This window comes from Dermacentor silvarum, unplaced genomic scaffold (assembly GCF_013339745.2).
Source record: "Dermacentor silvarum isolate Dsil-2018 unplaced genomic scaffold, BIME_Dsil_1.4 Seq859, whole genome shotgun sequence".
NCBI classification, from domain to species: Eukaryota; Metazoa; Arthropoda; class Arachnida; order Ixodida; family Ixodidae; genus Dermacentor; species Dermacentor silvarum.
This window is the reverse complement of record NW_023606884.1, coordinates 3,517-24,133: the sequence shown is the minus strand read 5'-3', so window position 1 is coordinate 24,133 and position 20,617 is coordinate 3,517. Positions and strand designations below refer to the sequence as shown.

General features: G+C 44.6%; 1 protein-coding gene across 2 annotated transcripts; it reads left to right on the top strand.

Annotated features, from left to right (window-relative positions):
* The first annotated feature begins 3,003 nt into the window (after nt 1–3,003).
* Nucleotides 3,004–11,539, top strand: LOC119435724 (uncharacterized). 2 transcript variants are annotated; one of them, XM_037702448.2, is made up of 3 exons: nt 3,004–3,593; nt 4,324–4,453; nt 5,759–6,173. In XM_037702448.2, exons 1-3 carry the CDS (start codon nt 3,454–3,456, stop codon nt 5,939–5,941), a joined length of 453 nt encoding a protein of 150 aa, XP_037558376.2. In that variant the 5' UTR covers nt 3,004–3,453; the 3' UTR covers nt 5,942–6,173. The 2 variants fall into 2 exon arrangements, with proteins under 2 accessions (XP_037558376.2, XP_049515858.1); XM_049659901.1 differs by lacking the exon at nt 5,759–6,173 and adding an exon at nt 9,427–11,539 and having other exon boundaries at nt 3,461–3,593.
* Nucleotides 11,540–20,617: the final 9,078 nt, after the last annotated feature.

Genomic DNA, 20,617 nt, shown 5'->3' with positions numbered 1-20,617 from the left:
TCAAGGTAGAAAGCAAGCGCGTGAGCGCCAATATACGATGACTCATTCCATTCCCCGAGGACACGCATCCTAGCTAATGAAGCAGACGAAAGCTTGTGCCCATGCAGACGACGGAAGCGAGAAACGATTTTGAAAGAATAATCGTACGCTTTGAGCTAGCTTCTTTATTTGCACTGGGGAGGAAAACTGTTTTTATTTATCAATAACGCTAGGTTCAATGCCTACATTACAGTTTCTTAGGCGAAACATCGAATTTGCGTCACGTTACGTCATTTTCTTCGAGGCGTGACGTAGGCGCGACGCTTACAAAATGGCGCTGATGGCCCCGTTTTGCTTTCGTAACGTGACGCAAATTTAACATTTCGCCTAAGAAACTGTAATGTAGGCATTGAACCTAGCGTTATTGATAAAGGAAAACAGTTTTCCTCCCCAGTATAAATAAAGCAGCTAGCTCAAAGCGTACGATTATTCCATCAAAATCGTTTCTCGCTTCCGTCGTCTGCATGGGCACAAACTGTCGTCTGCTTCATTAGCTAGGATGCGTGTCCTCGGGTAATGGAATGAGTCATCGCATATTGGCGCCCACGCGCTTGCTTTCTACCTTGAGACAACATACGCGACCTGCCAGTGATGATCAGCGCACGCTCTAGGCCGCGTTATCGCTATCTCGTGAAACGCAAGTGACTCAGCACGACTCGTCTGGCTGAGAAGCGGCCGAATATTATCGATAGCGGTGCGCGCGCCATAGGTATCCGCTTGCGCGACGTAAGCGCCGGCACTGCCATCTCTTGGGCACTTCGCTGCTTACTCGCACCGCGAGAGGAAACTTTGAGGCGACGCCTTGCGCACATTTCTTTTTATAAATTAGTCACCTTTGTCATAGCCTTTGATGACGCGAAAAGTGATTAATATTGCTTACAATACAAACGCAGTACTGAACCGTGCAAAAAGCCGCAGAAAGTTTGCTAGTTTCAACGAATATTATTTCAAATAAACGTGTTTTTAATAAAAATGATGGTTCAAAACACAAATGCCAACACTATTCATGAACGATACAAATGCTATGAGCGCGCGTGGTGAACAAAAGATTTACATGGCCCCAAATGACAGGGAAAATGCGGCGATACGCATGCCTCTCGACTTCTATTGCAAATGGCTGCTCATTACCATAGTTCACGCGGCTCGTCGCACCACAAATTATGGCGGAAAATCTCTGCAATGGCGGCCTCGCGCAACGTCACGCAACGTCAAATTGACGTTTACGGAACAGCCCTTCCTGTGACGCTCTTCACAGGGATATTCCTTCAGCCAATCAACAAGCCGACATGCCGGCTATCTTGGAACGCCACCACATATTCGCGAAATTGGAGATGCATTGCACGGGTTCTGCACTCTTCCGTCGACTTTATTTTTAAAGCACTAAAGTCGCAATAGAGGTGCCAAGGACCACGAAAAAGTATTAAGGCCCAACCACACGTAGCACGGGATACGCGTCTCGCTAGCGCGTACGCGTAAGCGTACGCGTCTCCGAGTGCGTACGCGGGTGACGAAGGGAAGGGCGACCAGCCACACGATACGCGCAAACGTGCGCGCTTCACTGCGCGTAGCACAGGGCTGACAGACCAGTGACGGCGGAAACGTTTCGGTTTGAGAAAAGCTTTAATTCATTATGGCTGGTCCTTTCTATTAATTTATCAATGTTACATCTACTACATTGTTTTTAAATGGAGAAATGCACGCCATTTGTATCTACACATTGTTATTAAACAAAACTACATCGATCATCAAAATCATCACTGATCTACCCGTGCGCGCGATAGCGTCTGCTTGCCCACGACTGGAGTTGACATCTGCGCGCGACCGCACGACGTTGCTATCGAGATTTTGTTAATCCGCAATGCTTCGCAAGCTTTAGCGTTCGACGCCCGCAATGTACTACATGAGATTGAAGCTTTTGCTTCTTGCACAGAAGCTCTTGCTGCTGCTGCTCTTGCAAAGGCGGCGGGAACGAAGAAAGCGTCTGCAGCGACTTTGGTGGGTCCGGCCCGTCTTTCAACGGCGTAAAGAAGAAGGACTTTACTATACGGCTGTAAGTAACCTCTTTCCATGATCTACAGTAGTAGAACAAGGAGCCACTATTTCCACATGGGGATTTGTCTTCGTCGGGACAGAAATTGCTTTCCTATATCAGCGTGTTTGTGTGCGCGCATAGGGGACGTAAGTGAAAGTAGACAGTTTTAGTTTAGCGAGCGCTGTACCATTGCGTATGCTGTAAAACGGGCAATTCGCCCTTTTTACAGCCGGCCTTGTCTAGTGTTAAGCAGTAATGCGGGGATCAATCGCACACACAGCGCGCGAACGCCGCAATTTAGTGGCACCGCCTCGTCGGTACAAGGCTCGTCCAGGTTGACAGCACCGATCGAAACGATAACGCGACGTACGCGAACGGAGGGAACGACAAGATCAGGGCGTATTTCGGAAAGCACACACACACAAAAAAGGCATGGGCGAAGGTCGGGCGCTGATTAGCCACCGGGATGGCACGCAGATCGTATATTAGATATGCGGTGACGATACTTAACGCCGCTTCCACAGCCGTCAGTATAACCCGTGTAGGCGTATGAAGTACAACACACCGTAACTAATTCTTCAGCTTCAGAAAGAAAAAAGTACTTGATTCTATTCAACAGACAATCTATTAATAACACAAGTATTTTCCAGACCTTCATATAGTAGAACTGAGCTGTAACCAGTGCTGGAATGCTAATTTGAAGTCCCCTTCATTAACAGTAGACCATACCGTATATACAGAGCCTGTGCAGCACCCTCCTTTCCTGCACAAAATTTGTAAAGCATTATGTTTTGTAATACATTTTCTGCTATTCGATATTTAATTCAATATCCTGTTGTTTGTTTCTTTTGATTCGATATTTGATTCTAAATCTACTATTCAGTATTTGCACACCCCTACAAAAAGAGTTAAGGACTGCTAGTTATATGTGTGCCATTAGTGTAGCAAATGAATTCAAGAGCACCGTTTGAAACATTCATACGTGTTGGTTGTCATTTAATAAACTTGTGGATGAGATATGATTCCCTATACTTTTGTCTCTCGGAAGTGTGACTACAATATGAGGTGTAATGTACCTAAATAGTGACATGGCAGGTTAAAATGCTGTGCGAATGCTTTCGGAAGTTTCTTGGCAGTGGCCGCCGAATTTTTTTATAATCTAACATTCACTGGCTGTTCTGTTTTGCCGACACACTGTTTGTATTCAAGCATATAAACAATGCAGGGGGTAAAATTAATCATGACTAGTGGCTATATGTTTGTGTCATTGAAAAGTGTACAGCTCCTGATGCAGGCATGTGTATATGGGTAGGGCGCACGGACCTTCTGCCAAGTTATAATGCATCATTTTTTACAGATGCAACGAATGCGTCAGGGTGACCATGGATTTTTCTATAAGTTCTTCCAGCATGACGCCGCAGCTTTTTGACAAGCTATTGAGCTTTGTCGCAGAGGACCTCACACGGCAGCACCACATTCGAGAACCCCTGGAGCCTGGAGAACGACTTGCTATAGCATTGAGGTTTGTAAAGGCTAGTTGCCCTTACAGAAATAATGTGCAATTGGAGGAATACGGAATGTGCAGCCTAAACAGGAAACTCTTTTTTTGTGATTGAATGTGATTTATTTGATTTATTTGTTTACATACTGCCAGCTGTCTTTTGGCAAGCCAAAGCAGGGAGGGGCCACAATACATTGAAACAAAACAAAATAAATTATAACGAAGCAACTGACAATGCGCGTGAATGAAAAAAAAACTAGTATATAATCTGGTTCATTACACACAACTAAATAAAACGCATAAGCAAATAAGGAATGGGTCACAAAACGCTGATTAAAAACAAGAAAAATAGTAGCGACGCAACTGACAATGCGCATGAAAAAAAATACTTGAAAAAAAAAGTATTTCACATCGGTCAAAGAGGCTGCAAGTTTGAACTGTGTGCATTACCAGTGTAGCAATTATGACTAACTTTATCGAAAAACTTTGCCATCGAGTGCCATCACGCAAAAGCTACCTCAGCGCTTTTGACCTTGTGCAACTTGTAAAACATGCCCTGAGGAATGCTTGCACATGTAGTATTAAACAAAGGTGGTAGTTAACCTACCCAAATTAAATTTTGATCGTATGTCACCCAAAAAATGCCCCCATAGCCATAGAAATAATCATTGTCATGTCAAGTCATATCATAATTAATGTGCAAACAACAATTGAAAAATGGGTACTAATTTTTTTCCTACTTGCATTCCAGCTACTTGGCATCCGGGCAAGACATAAAAGACGTTGCCTTGGCTTACCGTGTGGGGATTGAGACGGCTAGAGTGTGCATTCATGTGGCCTGTCGAGCAATCTGGGCAAGGCTCAAAGACCACTACATGAAGGTAATGTCACACAGCTGTGAGGGACACAGCTGGCACACATGTTTAAGTACTGCTCTGCATGTAAACCTATCACTTGTTTCATTGGTTCTCCTAAATTTCTACTTTATTCCGACAACAACATAAAAAGTTATAATACGTAACTCTTAGTTACACATGTTACTTGCACAAATTACTAGAGGTAGGTGAATATCAACTTTGTCAAATGTGAATCGAATATCGAAGAGTCAAATGCAGACTAATATAATTACAACAGCAATATTTCTTTTGATATAACTAAGCACCACACTAGTACTGACTACTGAGAAAAAGTATAGCTGTCAGGCTTAATTAGGATCAATTTCAAAATCTTCTTTCTGAGGTTTTGCGTGCCAAAACCAATTCTGATTATGAAGCACGCCGTAGTGCAGGGCTCCGGATTAGTTTTGACCACCTGGGGTTCTTTAACGTGCACTACAACGCAAGCAGACGGGCATTTTTGCATTTCGCCTCATTCAAGTGCGGCCAAAATCGTGTCAGATTAAAAAAAACTGCACAAATAATCTGAACCTTTTAGGGCCTGGTTGGAAACAAGATTTCCAAATGAATGGCTGCTGTGTGACAAGCTTTGCATGAACGCTAAATAAATGGTTTGCCTAATAAAGATCTGAAGTTGTGGGAAAAAGAATCTGCTGGAGGACTTCTGCGCCAAAGACATAGGTAATAGGGCCCGTTGCAAAAAAAGCATCACTTATTTTAGTGTAAAAGAGAAAACGATGCATGACTAGGCTGCCAAAAAAGACTACATGACAGACCACAAGCAAAAATCACAGGCTGTAATGTAGGCTTCTGCTGCAAAACCGAAAACAAAGCTTGCATTAGTCAGTTTGTGCCTGCATTGCTTCGAAACTTTTGTTGTTGTTGTTTCAATTTTGATCATTTGTGGTACACTACTTTGTTTAGCAGACGAAGAACAGTAACGAACCTTAACAGTTATTTTTTGCAAAATATTTATTTAGTTTCGATATTTCAAAAACACACAAATAGTTCATTTTCGAATACGAATGGTTGGTGTGGAATTTCTGTCATATTTGAAACTTCGAAAATTCGCCCACCTCTACAAATTACTCATTATCTAGAGCTGCCAGTCTGGACACTTCGATGATAGTAATAACTTCATTGTGAATTATATTGCTCTATTTTTTAAATTTTGTGTAGCTAAAAGAGACGTGTGATTTTGCACAATCACAACTGAATTTCCACTGTTCCTTTCAGCCACTTGTAATGAGAAATTACAGGAGCAGTACTTGTTGCTTTGGATATTTCCAGGTACCAAGCACGTCTGAGTGGGCGCAGATTGCCGATGGATTTGCCGCACAGTGGCAGTTCCCAAACTGTTTGGGAGCAGTTGACGGAAAACACGTTGCCATAATTGCTCCTCGGAATTCTGGCAGCTTGTACTTCAACTACAAGGTAAATTTGTGCATGTATAAGGTGTATCGACGCCACTGAAATAATTATGCAAGTGTGTGATTGGATTTACAGTTGCTACCAACTACGTGATGCCAATCTTAATGCTTTCATTCATAGTTTGATTTATTGAAAGGTTGCATTTTTCCAAGCAGTGCTACACATGTGTTGCTGTGTTACATATATACGGGGTGTTTCATTTTAGCTGCACCAAATTTTTAAAAATTGCCTGTGGCAAATAGCACAATTATAATCCTTGATCTAAACTACTCGATGAGGCGGCCATTACTTCCATGAGAAATCAAAACGTCTAATTGAGTAATTAACATGATTACGCTAATTAACTTTTTAAATAATTTTTACGGCACATCTTTTAATCTACGAATTATAGCCGGTGAGTTCGCAAGGCGTATTCACTTGGAGCGAATGCTCAGGACTGAACCAGTTTTGAGATATTAATTTTCAAAGTGTCCGACAACATGCATGGGCGGAACGCCCACCCAGTTAACTTTCTGAAGAAAACGCTGTTTTATGCATGGAAGCATAAAAGCATGCATGCTAGTGCTCTTCCGACTAGACGTGGCCACAGCCTTAACCTAAAGCCCTTTTTTGCGTGCACTAACGTATTGAAACACCGTTTTTTTCCGAGTCATTGAAAGCTGGAATGATTTAGCCGGTTGTGTTCGTGAAATGGCGACATCTGATTTTGTAGAAGCATTGGTGTGATATTACTGTTCGACTTCTTTCATTTATGTATTCTATGTACCCCACTCCTGCAATACCCCTGCATAGGGCTTCAGTATTTGAAAATAAATGAATAAATAAAGTTGCCCATGGATTTCGTCTGACATTTTGAAAATTAACATCTAGAAACTGGTTCAGTCCTGAGAATTCATTCCAAGTGGATACGCCTTGCGAACTCACCGGCTATAATTAGTAGATTAAGATATGTGCCGTAAAATAAATAATTAAAAGGTCAATTAGCGTAATTATGTTAATTACTTGATTAGACATTTTGATTTCTCATGGAAGTAATGGCCGCCTCATCGAGTAGTTTAGATCAAGGATTATAATTGTGCTATTTGCCACAGGCAATTTTTAAAAATTTGGTGCAGCTAAAATGAAACACCCCGTATATATGTAACACAGCAACACATGTGTAGCACTGCTTGGAAAAATCAAGGATTATAATTGTGCTATCTGCCACAGGCAATTTTTTTTTAAATTTGGTGCAGCTAAAATGAAACACCCTGTATGTAAGCAAATGCACGCAATCTTGTGTTTGTCAACTCTATATTTTGGTTTCTGTACAGGCAATGCATGTTGCCAGACCTCACAAGGCTGCGACATAACTGCTGCCCCTCAGTTATCCTCGTCGCATGTAACCTTGGTATTTAAACCCACGTAGTGGATGCACCTGGCATTTACAAATATGCTCTTTCACTTTGCTTATTAATAGCTGCCTGTCCCCCTTTCATCATGTTACGCATACTTGTGCCTCTGCTGTAATTCTTGAACACCAATTTTCAGGGCACCTTTTCGGTGGTACTGATGGCTGTTGTTGACAGCAACTACAAGTACATCATGATATATGTTGGAGCAGAAGGCCGTCATAGCGATGGTGGCGTCTTCCCGAACTCCACATTTGGAAAAGCCCTTCGACAAGAGCGCCTCTCTGTGCCTGCTTTTGCTCGACTTCCTGGAACAACGGCCACTGTTGCACCTTTCACCTTCATTGGGGACGAGGCATTCCAGCTGCGCAGCGATTTTATGCGTCCATTTCCAGCAAAGCAGCTGAATGATGCACGAAGGGTGTTCAACTACCGACTGAGCCGAGCACGGTACGATAAAATTACTGATTTGCAGTAAGCATGGTTAAATTCTAAAATGAAACAGAAATGCATACAAAATACGACCAGTTCACCAAAAATTCTGTGAACTTTGGTACTGCAAACCCATGAAAAGCAGACATCTATTAAAATTGCACAAAAAGTTTTCATTCAACTTTGTGTCACGAGTTCGCAGATGAGATCATTTCACTATTAAGTGTCGTATTGTATGACATGCAATGTTTGCACAAATACAGCTGCGTACCACAAAATTAAACATGGAAGCTAGTATTCTATTGGTACAAGGCCGTAATGTACAGTGGCAGTATATACATAGAACAAATATGTAACGAGCTTAATATGCATAATAGCTGATGCTTAGTGTGACAGCTCATGGAATAACCATTCGTTGCTAGCTAACCTTTCACACTTCACATCAATGACTTTTGTTGAATACTTGGGAACAGAGAAAAGAAAGAAAAAAACATGAGACATGACTACACAGGAACAAGCATTCGTATTGGCTTACCTTTTTTATGGTATCCCAAAGTATTATGCTGTCCCTAAGTATGCACCAGCAAGAGCTTCCAACCCTTCCGCACTTTTCTTTTGTTTAAAGGAAGGTATTGGATTGCATCAGCCTGAATAAAAATCAATGATTTTCCTTTTTTTTTTCCAGGAGGTGCGTGGAAAATGCCTTTGACATCACGGCAGCCCGGTGGCGCATACTCCTCCGAACCATCCCTTTGCAGCCTGAGAATGTTGACTTTGTCATCAAAGCAGCTTGCATCTTGCACAACTTCCTGTCCATCCTTAATCCAGACGTGCATCATTTCACAGACAGGGAGGACAGTTTTGGGAATGTTGTGCCGGGGCACTGGCGGCAAGGCATGCCAAGGGATGGCTCGGAGCAGGGCTACTTTCCACTTCGCACCACACGTGCCAGAAACTTTGAAGCTAGAGCTGCGGATGCCGGAAATCTTCTGATGGTGTACTTCTGCAGCAGTGCTGGTGAGGTCCCCTGGCAGTGGAACCAACCTGGTGTGTCAAAGGAAGCAGCCGTGAAGCAGCTCCATGACCTACAGCTACTTCCACTCCAGTGATGTAAGTCATGCAAGCAACAATGGCAGGCATATATATATATATATATATATATATATATATATATATATATATATATATATATACGTTTACTGCTTTCACCACAATACCGTAAGCAGCATTCATACTTTTCTGTACATGTTGTTACTATTTGTTTTAATGCTGAAACATTGCTTCAGTACTCGGTTGAAAACAATAATTTATTTAACTTATGGACGACAAAACTTCACATAGACAAATGCAAACAATAAATGCACAATTACAACATAAAATGGAATAAATTATAAGAATGAAATTCAAACAAAAACACAAAATATAGCATAAGTCAAAATTGTACATTAACAAACTGTTATATGCTATTTTTTAAAACACTATTTTTTTAATTCCTCCACTACTTGCATTAATTTAATTTTCATGGTGAGACTCCTGTCCTCAGGGACCTCTCTCATGTCTTTGAGCAGAGAGAAACAAAACATTTCGAGGTCGTCCTGCGGTTTGCATGTTTTCATTGCACATGTAACATTGCCCAATTGCTCTAATATTATTTGACTGTCATCTTTCTTTTTCCTTTCCCCCCTCTTGATGATGTTGCTTCAGAAGGAACACTGCCCAGCGTCCCTTGCTTGTGACTGCCTGCTGAGGGCAGCGATGTTTGTGACTGCTGCCTGCTGTGGTGTGCCTCAGAAGTCTCCGGAACCAGCACATCTTGAAGCACCGGTGATTCCAGAGATTCCAAAATGTCCTGGGATTCCAGTGACTCATGTGACACCGTAGACAGTGTCGCTTGCGACGCTTCACCGGATGGTGACGGCACCTCAAGCGATGCCAGATCAGAAAACTGGCACATCTTTGTTAAAATGTCCGCAGCGCTTTCCTCCTCACTCGATGGGGGCACAGATGGAAGGTTGCCTGATGTCCTGCATGTGAGCGTATTAAGGTTTGCACATATTGCAAAAGTGCAAATAATGTGCCGGTCTAAGGGCAAAAATATGTAATGGCTCAAGCCCATCCACATTTGTTTTAAGGTGTCATTTTATTAGAAAGCAACGCCGAAACTCTGAGTCAGTTTTGTAGAGCTTGCGTACACAACCAGAATGAACATTTTTTGCATGCACTGAAATGTAGCTTTTGTATTTTTCTTTTTTTTTTGCTTCTCATACATTTAAGCAGTTCCCCATGAGATCTGCGTGCCTAACGCCTAGTGATACCTTGTACTCGAAAGAGTGCATATCTGGAATGCTTCAGTTTCGAAATACATCAATTAGCATTCCACTACACTTAATCAGTGTGCCCACTTAATAAATTTCATATTGAAAGATGTATGTTTCTACTCTCTCAACATTCAGTAATAGTATTGTTATGTCATGTTTTAACATGAGGCTTTTTCCTGTTGTTACAGTTTCTTACTTGAAATGTTCTCGGCTTGTAACTGTTTTCCTTTCATTTGTTTTTAAACTTCACGCCATACTAAACTGTTTTTCTTAATTCAGTGTATGTATAAACACAGTGCAAAGCTATGTAAAATGTAGCAGTCAGTGCAGTTGTTGTTTGTATTTAGGAAGTTTTGTATAATCATGTTTGTCACCTTGCCATCTGCCATGCAAGGTTTTTTGTTGGCCCAGTGAAGCTGATTTTAGCGAGCGAAACCCTCCAGAAGGTTTCTTAAACAAAAGCTTTCTTTGCCTCTTCTTTCGACTTTCCCACCGCTGCTGCTGCTGTTTTGCCAAATAGGTCTTACTTAAGGCATTATACTGAAATTAATGTAGTCGTTGAACCACTGTCATCCCTGCTGACTGCCGGCTACAGTCTTGCACGAGTGACCACTACCGGACATAGTGCAAATACCGGATATAATAACGTAAACAGATCGTGGTTTAGACACGTAAAATTCCAGTAATAACTTTTTCCACAGTGCAAATAAGAGTAAACTGGATCGTGTAGTCTCTACTGGGAAATGTCTGCTAAGCAGTAACAGCGTTCTCCACAAACATTGTGAAAGCATTGCTTAAACCAATAACCACATCGCTTGGGATCCACAAAGTCACCGCAGGCTGATAATTAGGTAAGGACACCGCTGAGCAGACACAAAAACCAGCATTATCAATCACACAGCTGACAATGCCGTCAATACTTTGGTGCATTTATTCCTACAGCATGAGGGCACTGAATGAATCCTTGAGCGAGCTAGGTAAAATTTGATTGTTTGTGATGGAGCACTGATTTGCACAGGGCTGGCTAGCAACAAAACGCAAAATTAAAGCTGCTCATTGCAGTGCCCCAGACAGACGTGAATATAGCAATATTCAATGCGCGGCTAAATACTGCTATGCACTTGCACGCTGCCTTTTAGGATCAGTGCATAGAATCAAAGGAAACCACTTGCACCTAACACAACGCATGCCTCTTGTGGTATGAATGACTATTGCCAAAGTTTTTCTTTTTTTTTTGTGTGTGTGTGTGTGTGTGTGTGTGTGTGTGTGTGTGTGTGTGTGTGTGTGTGTGCGCGCGCGCGCATCAGGCAAGTCCTTTTCTTTTAGATTGTCCTGCTAGTTTGTATGTGCTATTCTCTGCACTTCTGTCCTGTGCTTTATTATATTAGGTTTTTATGTGCTACTTTAGGTGTTATTTTGTACTTGTTTTTCTGCTTTCTCTGCTCCCCACTGCAAGCAAAAACCGGCTTTGTGGGTACCTAAATAAATATACAAAACTATCCTTGTACTGCATATATGTGCCCTGACCAGATCACATTTAACGAAATATGCGATAATCGCACTAGCGATGATGCACACATCTTTTATCGCCAATTAGACAAAGCTGAATATAAGCATACTACGCGTCGATTTAACTCATGCAAGCGCGATTTTGGGGCCCCACAAATTCGGCCCATTACCTGCTACAATATAAACATACGGCATCGCCGGTCAACATAGTAAACGGAAAACACTTGCAGCCCGTGTTTCATTTTCAACACGTCGGCTAAGATTGAAACTTCAAAATCACTTAAGGTCTATATTCCATTGTGTCGCGCAGGAACATCATTTGCTCGAAAAACGGCCAGACGACGTCGTCCTGCACGTCGTCTGCACCGGCGCCGCTCTTTTTTTCTTCCTGCAGTCCCTTCAGAAGGCGGCGAAATTTATCCCTCAGGGATTTCCAGCGCTTCTGTGGCGCTGTGATAACGTCATCTGCACAGATAAAACGCGTTTTAAACATCGGAGAGTTGGCTGATAAGAGGCAGCTTATACCGGTTCCACACAGGCTTTCGATCGCGATCGAGCGATATCAAATTTCTGGATCGCCATCGGCTCTACGCTCATTGCGCGGTACAAGCAATTGTGAACACAAATCCCGATCGGGCTCGATCGGGTTCGAAAGTGCTCTCGTATGACACCCGTATAAAATAGCGAGCACTTACCTGTTACGGCAGCGTCGGGCATGACGATCCTCGCCACCTCGGTCCACAAGCACCTCGTCATGTGCTTATTTTTGTGATGTTTATGCTTCGCTTGCCAAAGGGCAGGCCGAGCCTCAATCAACGCAGGCGATCAGAGCTTCATTGTTGACCCCTTCCATCGCTGGCGAAACTTCGGCAGCGACTCCCGGCGTATCGGTCCGATTCCGAAACTTCGACAACACCTGTTTCCAAGCCGCCGGAAGATCATATGCCGGCCACGTGACGTCGGGGCTGCCACTTCCGCCGCGTGCGCTCAAAATGAGTCCGGCTCAAAATCAAGTCCGGCTTGACGCGCGCGCGGGCTGCGCGTCTCCCCTCTCGAGACGCGTAGGACGAGCGCGCAAGGCGACGCAGACGTATGACGCGTAGTCAGGCGCGTACGATTAGCCGCGTGTGGTTGGGCCTTAAGGCTCCCATTCGGAATAGCTACAGCGCCAGAAGTATTCCAGAAGGCAATGAGTGAAATCTTTGACCGAGCCACCGGAGTGCACGTGTACATAGATGACATTTTAATCTGGGGAGCTACTAAAATTGATCACGATGCGCGCCTCCGCCATGTATTGCAGTTGGCCAGACAGGCTGGATTGACGTTTAATGCTGATAAATGCAAGTTCAGGTTGACTGAAATTGATTTCTTGGGTGACGTCATATCTCAAGACCGCATAAAGCCAAACGCCTCGCTGAGCACATTACTGGGCAAAATGCCTGACCCGGCAGACAAGGCGGCAGTGCAACGGATGCTAGGAGTGGCAAATTACTTCGGCAAGTTCATACCTCACCTGGCCGATAAAACGAACCTTCTACGCAGTCTTTTAAAGAAAGGCACTATCTTTATTGGACTCAGCAGCATGCTCACGAATGGGCAGTTATTTGCGAGCATTTAAGCAAACCACCGTTGCTGGCTATCTTTGATCCGTCTAGAGAAACAAAACCCTCTGCAGATGCCTCAAAATGCGGGCTAGGAGATGCGCTTTTGCAGCCTTACGGCGATGATTGGCGGCCAGTTGCCTACGCATCTCGTGCTATGACTGCCGCAGAACAAAGATATTCCCAGATCGAGAAAGAAGCGATGGGCATTAAGTTTGGCTGCGAGAAATTTCACCAGTTTGTATATGGTCGCAAAATTCTTATTGAGACCGACCACCGCCCGTTAATCGCTATTGCTTCAAAAGCGATTGGTGACATGCCACCGTGACTTCAACGTTTTTTTTTCTGCGCTCGCTTACATAGGACTATGACCATCATTTTTGCCAGGCAAGAAGCTGCTCCTGGCCGACATGCTGTCAACGTCGTCGCCAACTACAGCAGGGGATACCCCTACATCCAGCGAGGATGTAGAAGTCCACGCAACAAGCATTGTCTCGGATTTGATAAGCAAAAAGACAATGGATTGCCTAGCGAGGGAAACCGCAGCCGATCCCGAGTTGAAAGCTGTTAACTACCTAAACGGCAAGGGAAGACTGGAAGGCAATTTGAAACTGTTCGCATCCGAGTTAACTCTTGTCGAAGGCATTCTTTTTAAAGGATGCAAGGTAGTAATGCCAAAGTCATTGAGGACAGAAATGCTCGAACGCATTCATGTTGGCGTCCCAACCTCAATAGGTGCTTGGGGCGCATGGGAAATGGCCGCCTTGGGAGCGCCACAGACATCACTTTATTTCTGTGCTCACGTTGGTTTGGACGGGAATTCAGGGCGCAGGCTCCTTTCCCAAGCGCATCACCCCTGAAGAAAGCCGAACGCCAGGCCGGGGCACGCTTGTACCCATTTGAACCAGTGGGTGCCCGGCGGCGGCATTTGGGTATCAACAAGTCTAAGGCAAAGGCTCCACGCTTGGCATTTTGGCCCAGGGCTTAACACTGACATCGAAAGGATGCTACAAAGCTGTGCAGCTTGCCGCAAGTATGCTTACGCGCAGCAAAGTGAACCTTTAGTATTCAGGCCTTCACCATTGTATGGATGGTACAGAGTGGAAGTCGACATCTTCCAGCAGGGTGGAAGTTCATACCTATGCGTATTTGACGCCTTGTCCAATTTTCCAGAAGTCGAAAAACTGAGCGACTCTTCCACCAAAGCTGTCATCGAAAAACTGAGTGCCATTTTTTCCAGATATGGTATCCCAGTAGAAGTTTGTACCGATAATGGTCCTCAGTTTTCATCTCAAGAATTCGCATTTTTTGCTTCTAGATACGACTTCCATAAAGTGACTTCAAGCCCACGTTTCCCCCAGTCCAACGGTATCGCCGAGAAAGGCGTTCAAATTGTAAAACGAATTAGGAAGAAGACTTGGGAAACGAAACAGGACTTTTGGCTACCGCTACTAAGCTACCCTTCGTGCCCTCTCGAAGACGGTCGCTCATCTAGTGAACTGCTACAGGGAAGACGCCTACGCACGAGACTTCCGGAGTTCAGCCAACACTCAAGTATTCATGTGACTAAACACAAGCAGCCCGAAGCTCGGGACCAATTTCTGCCCGCACTCTAGAAAGGCGATATCGTAAGGATAAATGACAAGTCGTGGACCCGCAATGCACAAGTGCTAGGGCCAGCCGCACCAAGATCGTATGAGGTAGCTACGGAATATGGCAGAAGGTTGCGACGCAACCGGTGACACCTGCTGAGGACGCGTTCCCACAGGCGCGTCTGCGTCAGCAGATGTTTGGTGAGTTACGGCACCACGTACCCGAGCACATGGGGATTGGACCCTCCCGCGTGTAGTCGTGCGCGGCTTAGCCGTGTCTGGCGAAAGGGGGATCCTGAGGGTTGAGCCGATGCCGGGTGTTCGGACCTTTAAGGCCCCCGCTGGAGGCAACACACCTCTTCGGCCTCTGCTTCACATAGACGGCACCCCTGGGCTGACCCACCCAGGGGAAATCGGCAGTTGCCTTTTCCTGTCCTCCTCTTAAATCTTAGTCTTTCTCTATCACTTTCAATCTATCCTGTCTTGTGTTCACTTCCTTTATTTCCAATTTCCTCGGCAGCTAGGGTTAACCTTGTGTGGGTAGCCAACCTTGGATACTCCACATTTGGTTATAGTGGTTACGTACAGCTGGCGTCTGCAGGTCTTGTGCTTACAGGTCCTGGAGCGTCCCCTTGTTGGGCTCCATGGTGGGTGGCTGGCGTTGCTGCCGAAAAATTCATATATACCTATGGCAAGTTCATATTCTCCACTCCGTGATCGCCGTCTGAAACGAGGGCGCACCGATGAAGTCTTCCAGTTTTTTAGTCACCAAAGAAACTTTTCCCCGATTCCACGTAATTCACTCAGAAAAAACAGACAAATCAATACGAACAATTTCACCCTTCCTTGTGTCAAAGACTTTGATATTTTTGGACCAGGCCATAAAGCTTAGAATGAATAGTTGGGCGAGTTGGTACGGTAATGAGACCATAGCAAGGAAGTTCGCTGAATGCCATCCATTGAATACCATCCATCCTGAATGCCATCCATCCATAGCATGCCATCCTGGATGCTATAAAGCATCCAGGATGGCAAGCGGGGATCTCCTCTTGGAACTCCGTGATCTGAAACAATATGAGAAACTGCCTAAGCTAGTGTCATTTCGAGAAGCTCAAGTAACAGTAACCCCGCACCGTACCATGAATACCACCCGTGGCGTTGTATCAGATGATGATCTCTTGCAGCTGAGTGAGGCTGACCTCCTAGAGGGTTTCAGTGAGCAGAATGTAATCAATGTTAAGCGGATCAAGATGAGGCGCGACAATAAGGAAATCCAGACCAAGGACCTGATACTTACTTTTAACTCAAGTGTTCTGCCAGAATCCATCGAGGCCGGATACATCAAACTTCGTGTTAGGCCATACGTGCCAAATCCTCTCCGATGCTTCAAATGCCAGCGGTTCGGCCACAGTTCACAGAACTGCCGAGGCCGCCAAACTTGTGCGAAATGCAGTGCTCATGAACACTCCTCCGAGTCTTGTGAAAGCTCTCTACATTGTATTAACTGTGATGGGGAGCACGCCACATACTCGCGGTCGTGCCCATCCTGGAAAAAAAGAAAAGGAAATAGTAACTATTAAAGTAAAGGAAAACATAACTTTCAAGGGCGGGTATCGTACCTGCCGAAAACTAGCTTTGCCGAAGTGGCGCGTTAGGGGGCAGCGCCACAGCGGCTTCCGGCGGCTGTCCGGCCCACACACAGTGAACCGGCAGTGACGCCATCCACCCCCTCGGCGGCTGCAGCTAGCGCTGCTCTGCCAACTCACAAGAAGGGGCCATGGACCTCCAGGCTGGTGGCCTCGAGGGCCTCGTCTCTCGAGGCGAGGCCTTCTCGTCAAACCAACCGCTCGCAAGAGCGCGTGTCCAGCGCCTCGCAAGAGGCTATGGACACAACAACCAGCCACACGGCGCTACTTGCGCCTAAGGAGCCGCGAGAGTCTCGCGATTGCTCCAAACAAGAAAAACACCGCATCACGGCTCCCGGAAAGGGTTCTGTGAAGTAATTCCTCTTCCTTAACACACAGCACAAAACCCACATTCAACATGGATACACAAATATTACAGTGGAACGTCCGAGGACTCCTCCACAATCTCGATGACATCAAAGAACTCTTACATAAGTATAATCCAAAGGTGCTGTGAGTCCAAGAAACACACCTCAAACACACGCAAACAAATTTTCTCCGACAATACGCCATTTTTCGCATGGACCGCGATGACACAGTCGTATCTTCCGGTGGTGTGGCTATTGTAGTCGACAGAGGTATTGCCTGCCGGGAACTAAAACTTCGTACGCCCCTAGAGGCAGTTGCTGTCCCAGGGGTGTTTTTTGACAAGCTGGTCACTGTCAGCTCTATATACATCCCTCCCAATTATCAACTACATAAAACCGAATTCCAAAACTACATAAATGAACTTCCGGAGCCATACATAGTTGTCGGAGATTTCAATGCACGTAACACTTTGTGGGGAGACTCACGTTGCGATGCGAGAGGTCGCCTAATTGAAAATTTTCTCTTTTCTTCAGGCGCATCATTACTTAACAAGAAAGAGCCTACATATTTCAGCGTGACACATAACACATATTCATCCATTGCTCGAGTACACTAATGCCATTAGCATCGAGTACACTAATGCCATACCTGGAGTGGTTCGTTCTCAAGAACCCCTTTGGGTGCGACCACTTCCCCATTATGCTAGGCTTAACAGAAGATGGATGCTCGCCACACGTTCCCCAATGGAAGGTTGACTCGGCTAACTGGGAACTTTTGCGACAAATAACATATTTAAGCCGTGATGACATTGCCTCTTTTAACCCATATATGCCCACTGTCCTATATGTAGAACGCTGAAATTTTTCCAAACACCTCGAACATTTTTTTTGTAAAAAAGCTAGTGCCCCCTCACGGGTGTTTCTGAGGCCCTACACTTCTCGCGTGCAAGTCTTGGTTAGCGTGGGAGCACTCCTCGCCACGTGCTTTCAGTCGCAAAATTGTCGTTCCGCGTGAGCTTCGATGAACGCAATGCCGCAGATGAAAATGCAAGTAATATAAATTCAAATGATTATTGATGTTGTCGAAATTTTTGTCAGTTATTCCTGAGTAATTGCATATGCTCTGAAAGCAAAGTTATTGTGATATATGCAAAAGTTGTTTGTTTGCGGTCGGTCAAACAGCGGTGTCCTATATGTAGGACGCTGGGCAGATCGGGGGTCGGTGTTGTGTCGCTGTGGAACGCGCGAACCATCGCGCGCGTAGCGTTAAAGTAACGTAATAAAAGAACATATGGACGTATAGTAGAAACTTTTTTTCCACTTGCAGTCAGGAGATTCCCTACAGTTCATTTTACCGCAGAAGAGATCCACAAACGCTCAACGACATTCTAGACCTCATGAACGCTGGGGAACATGTACCGTCGACTGTGGCCATTCTTCCGCCCGATAATCACGCGGCGGCAGTGACAGAGAAACAAAGCGGTGATGAAGAAGGCACTGTTGTATGCTCCATTACTATACTGCTTCAGCATTGATGAAAGTACGTGCGAGTACTTTGAAAAGCATGGATGCAAGCAGTTAATGAAAGGGAAACCAATCCGGTTTGGCTCTAAATTGTGGCACGTTTGCACCCCATTGGGCTATTTGCTTTCTGTTGAGCCCTACCAAGGGAGGTAATGTGAATGATGTGAATGATAAAAACAATCTTGGTCTAGGAGGATGTGTTGTTACAGAAATGGTGTCCAGGAAGAAAGGAAAGCTTGATTACTGTTTTCATGCGTTCTTTGACAACTTCTTTTCAAGTCTCAAATGTGTTAGAATGCTTTCGTCAATGGGTGTCAAGTGCACAGGTACCGTGCATGATAACCGAATAGAAAACTGTCCCATAATCACACAGAAAGAAAGTAAAAGTAAGACTAGAGGCTTCTACTATTACAGAGTCGACGCCGAATTTGAAATTATCGTATGTCGCTGGAAGGACAACAGCGCAGTGACCGTCGTCTCAAATGCTCACGGAGTCGAACCAACGCAAATGGTAAAAAGATATTCAAGAGAGAACAGGTCCAAAGTCACGGTGGAGCAGCCATTCTTGATTTCTAGGTACAATGGCTAAATGGGAGGAGTCGATAGACTGGACCAAAATATTGCCAAGTACCCCACAGTCATTAGAGGAAAGAAGTGGTATTCTTCACTCCTGTTGTATCTTGTTGATGCATGTGTGAATAATGCATTCCAGTTATACAGAATGGGAGCGAACAAAACAGCTCCTCACATTTCGAAGGACGATAGCGATGTCATACATGAAGAGTTATGGCTCCAATGCGTGGAAAAAGCATGCAATCTTTACTGGAAGCCCAAAGCAGATTGGACCGCATTGACCACACAGTGATCCCTCAAGACAAGCAAACAAGGTGTGCTCATTGACATGGGCCGACCACCACACGTTGTGAAAAAAGCGACATCGGAGTCCATGTCAAATGCTTCAAATTGTATCATTCAAATAAGTAGTATATGTGGCTAGTGTACTAATGTAGGACGGCTACAAAAACACAGTTCAAAAAACTTCTTTTTAATAAAAGGTTGATTCTGATTTCTGAGGTCCGAGAAGCAATTATTACGGGAAAATAAATCACTTTCCTTAATTTCTCCAAGTTCAGGCATATATGGGTTAACATGGACGATGCTGTGGCGTATATAACAGGTTTTATCATTGACGCTGCTCAAAGGTGCATACAACAAACTAATGGACTGGCTAATAAACGTCGCCTGCCTTGGTGGAATGATGAATGCCAAAAAGCAAGTAAAAAGCAAAACAAAGCCTGGGGATTGTTTCGCAACTCCCCAACAGCTGAAAACCTGATAAATTTTAAACAACCAAAGTCACAGGGCAGAAGAACGCGTCGACGAGCAAAGAGAGAGTGTTGGGAAAGGTACATTTCCAGTATAAATTCATACACCGACGAAACAAAAGTCTGAAATAAGGTAAATAAACTAATAGGCCGGAAGTCACATCCTCTACCCTTAGTAAGTCTCCGACAATACGCCATTTTTCGCAAGGACCGCGATGACACAATTGATGGTGATAGCCTTGAAGACCAGGCGGATTGTCTAGGTGAACACTTTGAGTATGTATCAAGTGAATCGCATTATACAGAAACTTTCCTGAAGTTCAAAGAACGCGAAGAGCGGCAGCCTCTTAACCCGCAAAGGTTCTTCGATTGAGGCTTACAATCAACCATTTAGCTCAGCCGAACTTAAAGCATCTCTCGCTTGTTGTAACAACTCGGCGCCAGGTGGCGATCTTATCATGTACGAAATGATTAGGTACTTGCACCCCGAAACACTGACAACACTCCTGTCTCTTTTTAATGCCATGTGGGCGGCTGGCTGTATTCCGTCCTCATGGAAAGAAGCCATAGTCATCCCGGTACTTAAACAAGGCAAAGACCCGTCCTTAGCCAGCAGCTACAGGCCAATAGCTCTAACAAGCTGCCTGTGCAAGCTGTATGAAAAAATGATAAACCAGCGTTTAATCAGTTTCCTAGAAGATAACAAATACTAGACCCCTTCCAGTGTGGCTTCCGAGAAGGTAGGTCAACAATAGACCACCTTGTTCGCATCGAGGCAAACATCAGAGATGTGTTTATTCTTAAGCAGTTTTTACTTTCTGTATTTATTGATTTAGAGAAAGCGTACGACACGACATGGCGCTTCGGGATTCTGCGAGATCTTTCTGCGATGGGGGTCCGCGGAAATATGTTAAACACAGTCGAAAGCTACTTGTCTAACCGCACGTTTCGCGTAAGAGTGGGCAATGCTTTATCTAGAACATTCACCCAGGAGGCTGGCGTGCCGCAAGGGGGTGTACTTAGTTGCACACTC